Below are 15,245 nucleotides of genomic sequence, written 5' to 3' on the forward strand. Positions count from 1 at the left end.
TTAACCCAACTGCTGGGTTTGTCTCTTTTTGACCCAATGCTGGGTTGAAAATAATCCAGCATTTTATCACATATGAAGCAGCAAAGGACTAGCCGAATAACTGAACCAAAGAAGCTGTTTAGTTTGTTTAGTTTATCATTGTCAATATTTTTGCCGTGAGTGGGTACATGACAAGCAACCAAATTATGTAATTTGTCTGAAAAAGACTTTGTAGTCTTATTATACTGATTCAGACATTGACATAATGTAAACACGGTTAACTCAGCAGCTTCTCATGATAGTGATTACTTCACAGTAGTGTTTTGTTCTTTTTGAAAAATTCAAATGGTAGCTTTGTTTTACAGTCCTGTTCTACGATACTTGCTGTGTACTATGTATCAGCTGTAAACCTACAGTAACGCATATCTTATTAAATGTAGTTACAATAATTTAGCAGGTAGGAACCCTGTCTACAAAGCATGACTTTTAGATGGAATGTTGCTGATTAGAAATGCTATTTTGTGATTCAGCCAAATTGCTGCCCTAAGAGACATGCTGGTTATTTACCTACAGATAATCACTCTAAATATATTATTTCACAGTTTGTTGCTCCTGTCTCATAATAGATCATACTGAAGTTATTGAATGTTGCTGCATTGAATTAAATACAGCACTATAAAGCAAGTACTTGTTTATAGAACATTGAGATAGTGGAGCGAAAGGTCATGGGTTCAAACCCAGGAAACACAAGTACTGAAAATAATGTATAGCTTGTAATGCACTGTAAGTCGCTTTGGATAGAAGCGTTTGCCAAATGCATAAATATAATATATATGTATAATATACTGCATGGGATTTAGGTGATGATTTTACTGTAATCTAGATTTGTGGGAATTAGCTTGTTAAGTCATGATGTACGAATAGTGTTTCCGGGTCCAAGCCTCCACTGATTTCCATAGAGAATATTATTTAAAGGGACACTCCACTTAAACATTTGATTTTTACCATTTTGGAATCCATTCAGCTGATCTCCGGGTCTGACGGTACCACTTTTAGCATAGCTTAGCATAATCCATTGAATCTGATTAGACCATTTAGCATCGCGCTCAAAAATAAGAGTTTTGATATTTTTCCTGTTTGGGACTTGACTCTTCTGTAGTTACATTGTGTATTAAGACTGACAGAAAATTAAAAGTTGTGATTTTCTAGGGCGATATGTCTAGGAACTATACTTTCATTCTGGCATAATAATCAAGGACTTTGCTGCCATACCATGGCTGCAGGAGGCGCAATGCTATTACGCAGTGCCCGAAAATAGTCCCCTGCTATTGAAAGTTACTAAGGGGACTATTTTCAGGCACTGCGTAATATCATTGTGCCATTGCAGCCATGGTATGTTAAATCATCACATTTAGGCAAAAATTTCTTCAGTTTCCAGGCTCACAGAGCAATATATTATTAATTCGTAAAAAATCCATGTCCATGAGTTCATGTCTGGCAATTTCGGATTTTGTTATGAAGATAAAAATTAGGATAAGGTGTTTTTGGTAGTTTTGCATTATGACACGAGTGCATATTTGCGTGATTTTTTGTTAGTTCCTTATGGCATTTGAGATCGGTTAGACCCGGAAGAGCTGCATGACGTCAGACTTAACAAGCAGATTGAACAGAACAATATGAACAATACTGCAATGATTATTGTTATTTGCCAATGTAAAAATTAACTACATTATAAATGTGTTTAAAAAGCAAATATAGTCATACGTCCTGTAGCCTATATTCTATTAACCAAATCGAGAATTTGATTATTACTGCATGAACATTTCTGTGTGAGGAAGCTAAATGTTCTTTATCAGTTTTATAAGCACTTTTCTTCAAAACCTTGAAGAACTTTTTGCAAAATCATGCAGATAAATGTGGTGTCATCTAAAATCCATTTAAATTTATGGGAAACTCAAACAGGAATATGTTGGATTGTTTTAAATCCCAAAGGCAATCATTAATGCAAACATATTCCATTTACTGTATTCACCTTGAACTAGTACAGGCTTGTTATACATATTAAATTAAAAGTCTGTTGTGCATGTTTATAGCAATAGTTTATGTCCGTGAGGAATTTGAACTCTCACTGGTGCAGTACGCTTTAAAAATGTCCTTATATATAACATTAGGTACAGATATGTATTTACTATACAAATATGTATCTTTGAGATATTTTTTTTAGAAAGGGTACTGCCCCAGTGACAGCCGGGGTACAATTTTTATTTTCAGCTATTTAACTCCATAGGGGCACTGGTAAATTGTCATGTTTATAAATGTCAAGTTTACTATTTGTTTTTGTTTTTTGACTTGGAATCAGAGGAACCCTTCATTTTGTCATATTTGAAGAGGATTGTGTTGTTCTCAGACATACTTACTTGAGTGCCTTTTGAAATGCATCCTGGGAGATAGACCTGTCTTTTGAAACAATGCAACATTTTCTTCATGGACTGACATGAAAAGAATGTTAAAGCTTTCAGACTTGAAACAGAACAAATGTCATCTGTTACCTTCTTGTTGTCTCCTACCACCCATCCTATTCTAGCCATTCAATTTAAAATGAGTGTAGGCGCTTACACACGCGCGCAAACCTACATGCGTGAATCGGTAAAACAAAACAGTCTGAACCTTCTCTGAACTACACAATTTTCCAGTGGTAGAACCAAAATATGATTTTGCCCTTCAGAGAAACCTTAAGTGCCTCCTGACCTTTCGTCCATCCAAAGGATGATGGGAAAAATGGCTGGGTCACTTTGACATGATGGAGGCATCAGTAAGTGTTTATTAAAACTGAAGGGGCTACATCAGTGATCAGGCACCGCTAAATGGCCCCTACATCAAAGCTGTCCTGTTTTAAGTAGAGCCCACAGTCAAATGGTAATCAACATAAGACGGTTATGTTGGCTGCGATAATTATAAGCTTTCTAAAGTTTCAAGTTTTCTGAAGAGCTACAGAACAACTTTAACAATCAGAGAGAATTGAGAAGCTAAATACATCTCTGGGCAGTTGTAGTGGAGGCAGCCTAGATGTTATAGAGTCGGGCTTGTAACCAAAAGGTTGCCAATTTGAGTCTCACAGCTGGAAGGTTTCAACTGCGGTGCCCATAAGCAAGACACGTTCCCCTATTGCTCCCTGGGCACTGAGGTAATAGCTGCCCAATGAGTGTGTATGTTTGTTACTCACTAAATGGGTTAACTGTTGATGTCACATTTCAAGGATGGGTTACGATACGTTGGTCAATACGTCACAAAAAAGGTGCTCATCTGAAAGCAAGACTTAATCAGAAAGGTGACAATGTCAATTTATTTCTGACAAAAGGCCCCCAGGCAGCATTAAGTATAATGATTCATAGTATACGCATTCATTATATGTGTTATAGAGCAGGTCCACTGTTCACAATTTTCATGTGCTTTTATGAGAATTGTTATACAATATGAAGAAAAAATGACCCATGTCAGAATACATTGCCTACAATTTGCACAGCTGTAATTTGAAATTTAGCCTCATAAATGTTTGAAATGCACATACAGTCATTTATGCAATTTTTTTTATTTATTAATGACATAATTAGTGCTCAAACAGAATTTCTGACTTTATGCATTTTTTGTATGTCCAGGAGGAAGAGCTGAGGAAAAGCGGCGAGGCGAAATACGCCCATTTGAACTATGATCTTCATGTTTTAATCGAGGTCTTTGCACCAGCTGGAGAAGCGTATTCCCGCATGAGTCATGCCCTGGATGAGATTAAGAAATTCCTTGTTCCAGTAAGTTTTCATACTCTGATTCCTCGAGAGATATGGTGTGCTGGAGGTAAAGATGAGATGGTTTTCGAACCAACCAATGCTGATTATATGCTGGTTCATGTTTATTGCAACAGCATAAAAGACATTATAGAGTTATGCATGCGATTAAATAAATACATTGGGGAACCCGGCCAAATTGGATGTTTGATTTGAATGCTGAAAGAACGACGATATCTTTTTAAAATCCACATGAATTTGTCCCTGGGTTATGAATTCTCTTTGTTAAATGCATTAGCATGCGATGCCTTTTAAGGCAGGCTGCACAAAAAAGCAACCCTAATGTCAGAATCAGACGGAAAAGAAAAGTGAGTCCTGGAGCTCTCGCAGATAATGAATGTGTGAACTGAATATTTCTACATAGTCTGGACTGTAAATATTAATGTAGCTGTGTGAGGTGTCGACCTCGGGCAAGAAGTGTTCAAAGAGAGATTTTGGCCCTTTGGCCCCATCCTGCTTTCACCTCTCCTGCCATGGGCTCTACAACACAGCACTTATTCTCTTAGGTCACATCTTTACAGCATCCACATCAATGATCCAGTCGCATCCTCTATGTTTTATTTTATTGCCCACTGCAGAATGGGCGTATCAAACAGAAGAGACCAAACCATCTTGATTCTTGAGATGTATCTAGTTTCTATGCAGCTTGATGTTTCACAACCTTTGTTTTCATATTACAGTTAATCATTTAAACCGTATTATGTATTACAAACAGTAGACAATATACATGTTTTGTAATTCCAGTCAAATCAACAGGAACAACTGATAATCCTTTGCTGAATGCGTACTATGTGGATAAGATTATGCAACATTATACATTGCTATAGGCACTAGAAAAGCGGTGATTCATGTAAAACACAGCATCTTTAGCAGGTGTGAGTGGGTTTCTCTTTAGCACCAGCAAGCCTAGAAGCAAGCTAACTAGATTTTAAAGGAAGTCTTATTCATATACCAGTAATAGAGAGCAACTGCTGAGACTCAGACTTACTGTATATACCGAGTTTGTAATGCAATGATAGCAAAATAATATTTGCCCCATCAACCTTTTTCTATTTAGCTTCATGTTCCTTTTTTCATTCACATTACCAACATTTAACAATAAGGATCCCTTTGGTTTGCAGTCTTGTACAGCAGATCAGGGCTAGTCGTCATACTTTTACCTCACTGAACATTTGTCAGGTTTATCTTTAAATATCTATTTCTGTATAGGCACATTTTTTAAAAGACTTGGCTATGTTAACTTACAGTTCATTGAACACGTATCCAGTGAGCGCACTCAATTCAATGAACATGTTAGGTTGCAGTTTGTTGTTACACAATATGGGTTGCCATTTAAAATACCTAATAAACATCTTTCTGCATAATTAAAACATTTAAAGATACACAAAACTAAAATGTATATGTTAGCGTACAAAAATATACAGTACAGAATATACAAGCTTTAATTGTGTGGCAACTACACTCTAAATTCTACTGGGTTGTTTTTAACCTAATGCCTGGTAAATATTGGACAGAACATATGTTGGGTTAATAAATAATTATATGCTGGGTTTTTTATGCAATGCAATGTTGTTCCACCTCATGGTTCACTGTAAAACCTATAAGTAAACTCAACTCAAACAATTTAAGTAAACCGGTTGCATTAGTTTTAAAACCATGCATTTGAGTACTGTGAACTTAAACAAATTGAGTCATATGCAGTTATGCACCTATATTTAAGTTCACACTACTTACATATAAGTGCATAATTGCACATGACTCAAGTTCACAGTATTTAAATTTATATGTTTTAAAACTTAAATGGCCTAATGCAACCGGTTTACTTAAATGGTTTGAGTTAAGTTGACTGTTAGGCCTTACAGTGTTGGGTTAACAACAACCCAGCATAGGTTTATTTATCTCCCAACATGTCCAATATTTAAGAAAGCCGACAGAGGACATGCACTATTATTATTTTTGCTTGCTCATTTTCTCGTTATCACGACTTAATTTCTCGTTATCTCGAGATAACAAAGGTTGTTTTCTCATGACCTTCAGATAACAAAAGTTGTTTTTTCGTGATCACGATTTAATTTTCTCATGATCTCGAAAAACAAAAGTTGTTTTCTCGTTATCCTGACATGATAATCCAAATTTCATAATGTAATTTCCTGTCCATAATATTCAGTGTATTTTGAAGTGGACTGCTAATGCATATGAGTTGGGGTCTTCGCCATTACCACACGTGTAGCTGTGTAGCAGATAGACTTAATAAATACATAAAGTTTTATTGTTCATGTTCGTGAATTTAGGGACCTTCTCTAAAGTAATACTGTACACGTTTCTATCTTTAATAGTATTTAACAGTTTATTTAAATAAATATCAAAAATCGATCAAAAAAGTGTGCATTAACTGACAACCACATAAACACGTTGGTTTTGTGACTGTTTGTTGACTTTAAGTCATTCCATTTAAATGCTGTTAAAAGTAAAAACTTGTATATTATTGAGTAACTTAAAGCTGACGTAACACAAGACGTTTTTGCCAATCTAATGTTAATCTTGCTTATATATAGCAGGGCTCAAAATTAACTTTTTTATTTGGTAGCACTGGTGCTCCCAACTTTAAAGAGTTAGGAGCACCAGCAAAAATGTAGGCGCATTTATCCAAAAATGTAAAAGCACCACAACTACAATGTAAATGTTAATAGATTTATTTTATTAAAAATAAAACACCACCACCGGGCTTTACACATCCTATCATACAAAGAGTCTTTTGTTTTGTAAGATTTATAAAAGAAAGAACAGCCTTTCCGATTTTTGGCGTAAAAGGTCGAACACTTGAAGGCTTGCGGTGGGCGGAGCTGAAGAGTTAAGAGTATAGGCAGCTTTGGATACTACTTTTGGATTTACAGCGACATAGATTAATATATTTTTTTAAATAACCAGCCTTACATTTTAAATATGATCCAGAATCGCATACTTAGTCAGTAATGGATGAACAGGAACAATAGCAGCAACGATTACAGCAGGACGTCTCTATCAGATAATTAATCCTTGCTTGTTTATCCGCTATTTTAATAAAAAAGCAACATAATCCATTTTTTAAACTGCATTTGCCTGTTTTAAAAGGTGTAAATATTGTAAATGCAGTACTAAGTGCTGTTGTTGGTGTTGTTTACATTACATGCATGTATGCGCGATTGCAAACAAAACACATAAGATTTTGAATTACTTACGCCTGTGGTTGTGACTCCTAAACGGGGTCTTTTAAAGTTTCGACCCCTCCAATAGTTGTAAAAAGGGGGAAAATCCGGAGTCAAACTGAGCCTTGTTTGTAAAGCAATCCTGCCCAAAATGCAGCCAGGGAACAAACAAACTCATTCCAAATTACCTTGCTGTCCGGGAAAAACGAACTGCATCCATTGTTGTCTTAAGACAGGGAAAGCTAAATAAGGTTTTCTTCTCACATCCAAAAACACACTTCTTTTGTCGAACTATCTTGCTAAAACAAAGTTGTTGGTTCCTGTGCAGTGATACCGCGTTCTCACTCTTGTTGATGTGCGTGCTTTTCTGGTGGTAAAGGCCCATAAAAGGAATATGGGGTCAATTAGTCGTAACGGATACCCCCATCTGAAAAAAACTTTCCGAAACTTGTAGGAAAAAGGAGGCATGAGTTTGGCTCAGAAATACTCCGTCACAAACTCAACTGCTTTTTTGACACTTTGCTTATGTTTAGCATGAGGACTACAACTCTTAAACTGTGTTAATAAGTCAGAATGCATGAAATAGCATTAAACCTCCCCTTTAAAGATGGTCCCTAAATTCACCACTGTAAAATTGTAAATATTGACAAATCTATTTCAGCTTGAGTGAATCTCTGATCCAAGTAAAATCTCATTTGTTCATCCATGCTAATTTAGCAAAATATACTTTTGCTGTTTACAAACAAAACAACACGTTCTATCGAGTACACATAAGCTTTAATCACATCACATCTCAAGAATACAACTTTTGTTATGTCGAGATCACGAGAAAACAACTTTTGTTATCTAGAGATAACGAGAAATAAGTCGTGATCACGAGAAAACAAGCAAGCAAAAATAATAATAGTGCATGGCTTATCTCGGCTTCCGTAAATATTTACCAAGCGTTGGCTTAAAAATAACCCAGCAGAATTTAGAGCTACAAAATCTTGTCATTTTAATTCTGGCCCACTCTGATCTGGTGTTTACTAAGATTCCCTGTTTACACCCTGAATCAATCCATACCATTAGAATTCAAAACATAATTAGTTTCACCATGAGACACACTGTATAATGAATCCATCAGTATGCTTATTACATCTGATCAGTATAAAATACATTTCTGTCTGCCCATTTGTTGCCATCATTTTCCAATTAAAGGGAAAGGAATGCAATCAGACGTGGAACAACACTATAGCTGCCTATCCAACAGGAAAAACCTCACAGACTCTGATGTTACAACTCTAGTCAAGAGGGTATCTCAACCCACATACCTAGTGCCTGGTCTTGGAGTTGACAGTATGTGCAATGAAAGTGAAAGTCAATCTTAGTTTGTCCAGAGATGATAGATATAACAATCAAAGTCCACAGACGGAGCATGTTGTATGTACTACACTGTGAGTTGTTTTCCTCCCTCCTCAAGTGGCATAGACTATTTTCACTCGGCTCAAGTTATATTTATATTTCTTACTGCTTTTCAACCACCAGCATCCGATGCTCCTCTTGACTGACTCCAGGTACTACTTGTCTCAGAAACAGCAATCCGCCCAGCTGTTCCTATCAAAATTCTTAACACGCATTTAATATTTTTAAGGATTGTCTCAAGTGTTTACTGAGAAACAAATTAACACCCCTCTCCAAAAAAGATATTCTTTAAATAATATAGTAATAATGACTTCTAACACCCCCCCCCCCCATTAACATGTGACCGTAGTCCTATTTCTAAACACAGGGTTCGCACGGGTCCTTGAAATCCTTGAAAGTTTGTTAATCTGGGGGAAAAAATTCAAGGTCCTGAAAATATACATACATAGATACTTAATTGAAAGTGCTGGAATCTATTTTCTGGGGGGAAAAAATCGATATTATTCCCTGTGTAGTGTTAGAATAATATCATAACAATTCTAGACTTTTTAAGCACATGTGCTAAACTGTTCGCTTTAAATGCTTATATCGTCTGTATGCGAATGTTGATTCATACCAAAATGCTTTTTTGCATAGTTGTGTTTGACAAATGGAAACTTGCGTACTTTCTGCGCCTCTGTAACGCTGTCTTTGGCAATTTTTCAGATAGCGATATACTTCATGGCTCCAGCGTCACACTTCCTTTGTGGTTAAGCCTCATCATTGGTTGAAATGAATATACACATTCAGATGCATTATCATTGGAGGCGTCCCCAAAGTGTCACCGCAGTGATGCAGCACGAGTTCCCTCAAAAGTATCTTAAAAGTATCTTAAAAGGTAACACGATGTAACTTTGCTCTCACTTGAAATGCGTCCCCACATTTAGTCCTTGAATTTATTTATTGGACCTGGAAAGTGCTTGAAAGGTCCTTGAATTTGAAGTTAACTAAGGTGTGGGAACCCTGTAAACATTTGTATTTCCAAACAAAATGTATTTCCTATGTAGATCTGAAGTTGAATATGTAATTTAACAGAGACAAACAATCGCCTTTATGCAAACATGAAAGCGTCATTTTGAAGAGCTCAGATGCAAAACCCTCTAACAGTGTCTGACATGTTTTCTTGTAAACTCGCATTTTTTATCAGACTCTTAATAGATTCTGCCAGCAAAGCAGTATTTCTGAATGGCCTGAGGATGGGATTAAGGACGATCTCCGGGTCTGGCGGTACCACTTTTAGCATAGCTTAGCATAATCCATTGAATCTGATTAGACCATTAGCATCGCGCTAAAAAATAACCAAAGAGTAAACTAAGACAGACAGAAAATCAAAAGTTGCTATTTTCTAGGCAGATATGGTTAGAACTATACTCTCATTCTGGCGTAATAATCAAGGACTTTGCTGCCGTAACATGACTGCAGCAGGCGCAATGATATTATGCCGCCCCCAAAAATAGTCCCCTTGGTAACTTTCAATAAAGTGTCCCTTTAACATTCTATACATTAATTTTACACAGTAACATTAGCTCAGTGTAGTTTTTAATACGCTTTAGATATCTACTTGTTATTTTTTTTTAGCTTGTTATCAGAAACAAATTACTCTTAAAGGACTGTTCTATTTGATTCTTTGTGGAAGTTTACTAGAAGTTCGATTTTTTCCATGATGCCGTTTATGTTGTTACTGAAACCGTCTATACTATGTGCTGTTTTATTATCTCATCTTTGGTAGCGTGTAGAGGTTTGTGCAAGTTGAGCTCCTCAATTATTCCTAGGAAACTGACAGTAAAGAAAACTAAGTGGCCACAGAAAAAGCTTTAAACCGCAACGATGCAATCTTTATTGATTGTTGAGCATATCTGTATAAAAAAGGCACTCTCCTCTAACTGCCGTGTCTGATATTTGCCTGTACCCAGCTGCTGTGCCAAACAGGAAGGAAAATAAGTGGCTGGTGGAAATGAGGCTCCGTTTATCTGCCTGTGGCAGTGACATGATAATAAAATAAGCGCTATCCACTCTGTAATCGGCCTTGTGATTCAGGGCCCTGTCATGTTCGATCAAATGAGAGAGGGACTTTTTAAATGCAGAAAGTGGAATTATTCTTTCACAACAATGCACTGATAGCTGATGTCAAACAAAGTTAATAAGCCGCCGCGCTCTATTTTTCTTCTGCCTCTTTCATTCCTCTCATTCCATATGAGAAATGAGCTGGCATTGCGGCGTGTGTTGGACGACGCATCATATGCCGTTTTTTATCAATATGTCTTTGTGCCAATATGTATGCATAAACATACCTTGTCTTCTGATAAACCAGCTAAAACAGGTTTTGTTTATTTTCCTTAGCAATTTAGTAAGCAATTTAAGTTAGCAATTTAAGACTTCCATGCCAACATTCTGGCAATGCAATTGTAGCTGAGTTACTTTGATGCCGGTGCCTGCAAAATGTGTATCCAACTGAATAATTTCTTTTTGGCAGGAATTGAGAAGTAGTATTCATATAAGATGCATATACAACACCTTCATAGTTCTTGTGTTCAGCTGGTTAGCACATGGCCCTATAACAGCAACAAGGACATTGAAAGCCAGAAAATGACAAAAAGTATAGTTTCTGAAGATAACAGTATCTTTAATCATTGGTATATAAATACGTTTTTATGTGATGTTTGCTGTTTTTACCTCTTATAGGATTACAATGATGAGATAAGACAGGAGCAGCTTCGTGAGCTTTCCTACTTAAATGGCTCAGATGATACAAGCAGAGGAAGAACTGTTCGGGGGCGTGGCTTACGTCTGGCCTCTGCAGCCACCACCAGGTATAGTAAATCTTAAATGTAACCAATTGCATACAATACTGAAGTCAGATTGTAAGTCAAGACATGAATTTTATTCATTTATGGTGAACGGTCTATATAACAGTGGCGGCCAGTGACTTCTTTTTTTGAGGGCGCACGATGCGAAATTCGTATGTAATGTATGTAACCCGTTGGGTTTGTAATTTCAAAATATGTGTTTGGCGCATCGAGTGAACCTGTGTGCCTCACATGTCTTGTCAAAATAGGTGCCTGCTGCAGACGCGTCTGAAGGGTTTATGATAAAAGAGACGCTCGCGTTTGCCAGATACTCACATAATCTCATGCGTAATCAGAGTGGGAGCGTGTATTTTGTGAACGTCTCTTTTATAATAAACTGTTTTGACACATGCAGCAGGCACTTATTTTGACAAAACACGCGATGCACATGGTTCACATGACGCAACAAACACATATTTTGAAAACACAAACAAAACACACATGACACTCCGAAAACATATTTTGAATGTGCGCCCCTCGGATGAGCAGTCACAAGCCGCCACTGCTGGTGTGCATCTTGAGACAAAACAATGGCGCTTATATATTTATGTCAGTGCAAGCTGTTTTCACCCAAGACAGCTCAAACATCCATTTTAGTCTGGGACTAGACTTAAACCCTGTCTGGGAAACTACCCCATCACATTTAATTGGTTCTTGTGTGTCTTGTGACTAGTTGTGACTAGTCATGTGTATTTTATTTCAAGACATGCAAGAACCAATCAGATTCAACGTTATCAACTTGGCACCATATTAAACCACACTAATTTATGTTGCCATAGGTAAACAGCGTATCAGTCACTACATAAACAAAAAATATAAATCATTATCTCTCATAAACATTGGGTCTGATTCACTAAGCATGCGAACGCACAAATTTGTGCGTAAGATGTGTTTTTACTAGGGCCGGGACTCGATAAAAAAATTAATCTAATTAATTAGAGGCTTTGTAATTAATTAATCGAAATTAATCACATTTTAATCACATATAAATATTTGACCTGAGAACATTGAGAAGTTATTTTTTCACATGGATTTTTAGTATACCATGAATAATGACTGAATACATAAGCTTAAGCAACAAAATATTGTTTATTTTTGTTCAACCAAGTCGTTGTACTCAGAGTCGGGCTAACGTCCACGCATTGAGATGATACTTGAGGCTCGATGTGCTGCGGTGATATGTGAATTCCTTGTTGCATAGCTTACACAACCATGCTCTTATCGACGCTTCCATACGTTCTTTTTTATAAAAAAAATTCCCATCCACAGGGCCAACCAAAGCGATCTCATCAGCTTCTTCGTTCATTTTCACTGTGGTTTGTTGTTGTCTGAAGTCATGACCGCTAGTTGGTGCTCCAGTATAATCGGTCCGCCGAAACTCATCCAATGAGAAATGTTCTGCGGTGCAAAAATAAGTGTGATTGAAATGCTTTAAAAATGTTTAACGCGTTATTTTTTGTGTAATTAATTAATCTTAATTAACGCGTTAAAGTCCCGGCCCTAGTTTTCACGAACAAATTGTGATTCAACAAAAACTTTACGCAAAAAATTCAAGAAAACCTCAAATCACTCATACGCAATAATCATGTTAGTGTACGCATAATATGTGCCTTCTGCACGTATCGCGCCTTTTACGTGTAAAGTGCCGCAGGACGCCTATTCGCGTTTTTGCATTGACTTAACATGTCAATCACTCGCGCTTGTCGCCTCTTCTGCATCCGGTGTAAACGCGCATTTACTGTAACCCGCTGAAGTCATTTGGATTAATGGATGTAAAATTAATTCCATAACTATTGTGACAGGAAAGACAAAATTGCTCTGGAGACAAGAAATCTGTGAGATGAATATGAGACAAAAGTACAGAATGTAACATTTAATGAATATAAAATGATTCCTTTGTGTTCAGATGAAGAAAAGATGTCATACATATCTGGGATGGCATGAGGGTAAATAAATTATAAGAGAATTTTGGGTGAAACACTCCTTTAACTCTAACAGAAGCCTAATTCTCACAGCCACACATCTGTGCACTATTTAAAAATGAAAACACCCAGAGGCTCAGAGTTATTAATCAGGTTAGCAGGTGAGGCTTTAATTGTTCACATCAAAAGCATAACTTACATGTACCATCATACATTATTCACACCAAGTTCTCCCTCTTTAATGTTTATTTCATAAATTCCATACTTGCTCAGGCTTGTTTAAATCTTTAGATCCCTGTATACTTCCCCACACAACAGCGACAGCTTGCACTACCCCAGGTAATAGATTCCAAATCCGGTCTCTTCGTTTGCCATTTCTTATGGATAAAGCCATAAAGCCCCACCTCTCTCTGATGTGCTCCTTACGGTGCCCTGAGAAGTCATTACCGCAAATCAGTACAGAAAAACAACACTGATGAGGACATTACTCTGTAGTATCTTCGGATATGGATGGGTGGAATGTAGATGTCTGCTGACCGAAACATCTGCCATTCATCGGCACTGCCAACTCCATCTGCTGTTTTGCACCAGCAATCGGGTCAGAAAAATTAGACCATAAACGAACAAACTCGCCTCTTCATTCCACCAGAAAGGTGTAGCAATGCATTTGTCTATTGTCCTAAAAAGGACACCTGCACATGGCAGGGAAAAAATGAGTAGTACTCCAAAATACACGACTTTCAAAATTCTTAAGCACTAAATGCAGTAAAGCTCAGCAGAGAGCTGTCCCTTATTGGACTGAATGCCCATATATAACAGTACTGTATGTTCTAAAGCTGGTTATTGAAGACTATAACGATGCGTTTCGCTAGACTGGTACAATGTGTAACCAGAGCAGAATTGTGAATTGAGCTGAGGCAGATGAAGATTGCAATATCTTTGAAAACTATGCTGTCTAACATTATTGTGTCACTGGTAGAATGGTTCACAGCACTTTAATGGGCTGCTGAAGATAAAAACACAGCTAACAGCAGCTCACTGCAGCAAAAGACTTCACAACACCAAATGTAAATTTTTCAAATGTAAACAATTGTGCTGCACCAAATTACTGTACTGTTGTCACTGCAAAATGAGTTTAGTAGGATAGGTTATACTGCTGCGATTCCACAGAATATTGCAGTAATATCAAACCATCATGGACTGCATGGCTCTGTGCTGATAAACTATAAAAACCAGATTTTTTATGTGGCTACACAGAACTCTGTCCAATCAATATTGTGCTTTATGAAGGATGTTATGGAGTGGATTCAAGTTTTATTGAAGTGTCTGTGTTAAAACATTGAGGGGCGGTTTCCCAGACAGGGTTTAGATTAATCCAGGACTAGGCTTTAGTTATATTAGGACATTTAAAGGATCACTCCACTTTTTTTGAAAATATGCTCATTTTCCAGCTCCCCTAAAGTCCCCTAGAGAAACAATTGATTTTTACTGTTTTGGATCTCCAGGTCTGGCGGTACCACTTTTAGCATAGCTTAGCACAATCCATTGAATCTGATTAGACCATAAGCATCGCGTTAAAAATAACCAGAGTTTCTATAGTTTCCTGTTTAAAACTTGACTCTTCTGTAGTTACATTGTGTACTAAGGCCGACAGAAAATTAAAAGTTGTGATTTTCTAGGCCGATATGGCTAGTAACTTTACTCTCAAACTGGCGTTATCAGTGACTTTGCTGATGTAACATGGCTGCAGCAGGCGCAATGATATTCCGCAGAGCCTTAACTTTCAATGGCAGGGGACTATTTTCAGGCGCAGCATAATATCACTACGCCTGCTGCAGCCATGTTACATCTGCAAAGTCCTTGATTATTACGCCAGAATGAGAGTATAGCTCCTAGCCATATCGGCCTAGAAAAACGCAACTTTTTATTTTCTGTCGGTCTTGGTGCATGATGTAACTACAGAAGAGAGAAGTTTTAAATAGGAAAAATATTGAAACTCTTTGGTTATTTTTAGCGCAATGCTAATGGTCT

The 15,245-nt window shown here is 37.1% G+C and overlaps 1 protein-coding gene across 10 annotated transcripts in view; it reads left to right on the top strand.

Annotated features, from left to right (window-relative positions):
* Positions 1-15,245, top strand: part of khdrbs2 (KH domain containing, RNA binding, signal transduction associated 2) — a 90,017-nt gene that overhangs the window by 35,176 nt on the left and 39,596 nt on the right. For all 10 annotated transcript variants that reach the window (XM_055170430.2, XM_055170429.2, XM_055170433.2 and 7 more), the window contains exons 4-5: positions 3,636-3,782; positions 11,129-11,256. In XM_055170430.2, the coding sequence (XP_055026405.1) occupies positions 3,636-3,782; positions 11,129-11,256 (275 nt within the window). The remainder of the gene's footprint in view (positions 1-3,635; positions 3,783-11,128; positions 11,257-15,245) is intronic.

Source organism: Misgurnus anguillicaudatus, chromosome 11 (genome assembly GCF_027580225.2).
Source record: "Misgurnus anguillicaudatus chromosome 11, ASM2758022v2, whole genome shotgun sequence".
In the NCBI taxonomy this organism is placed as follows: Eukaryota; Metazoa; Chordata; class Actinopteri; order Cypriniformes; family Cobitidae; genus Misgurnus; species Misgurnus anguillicaudatus.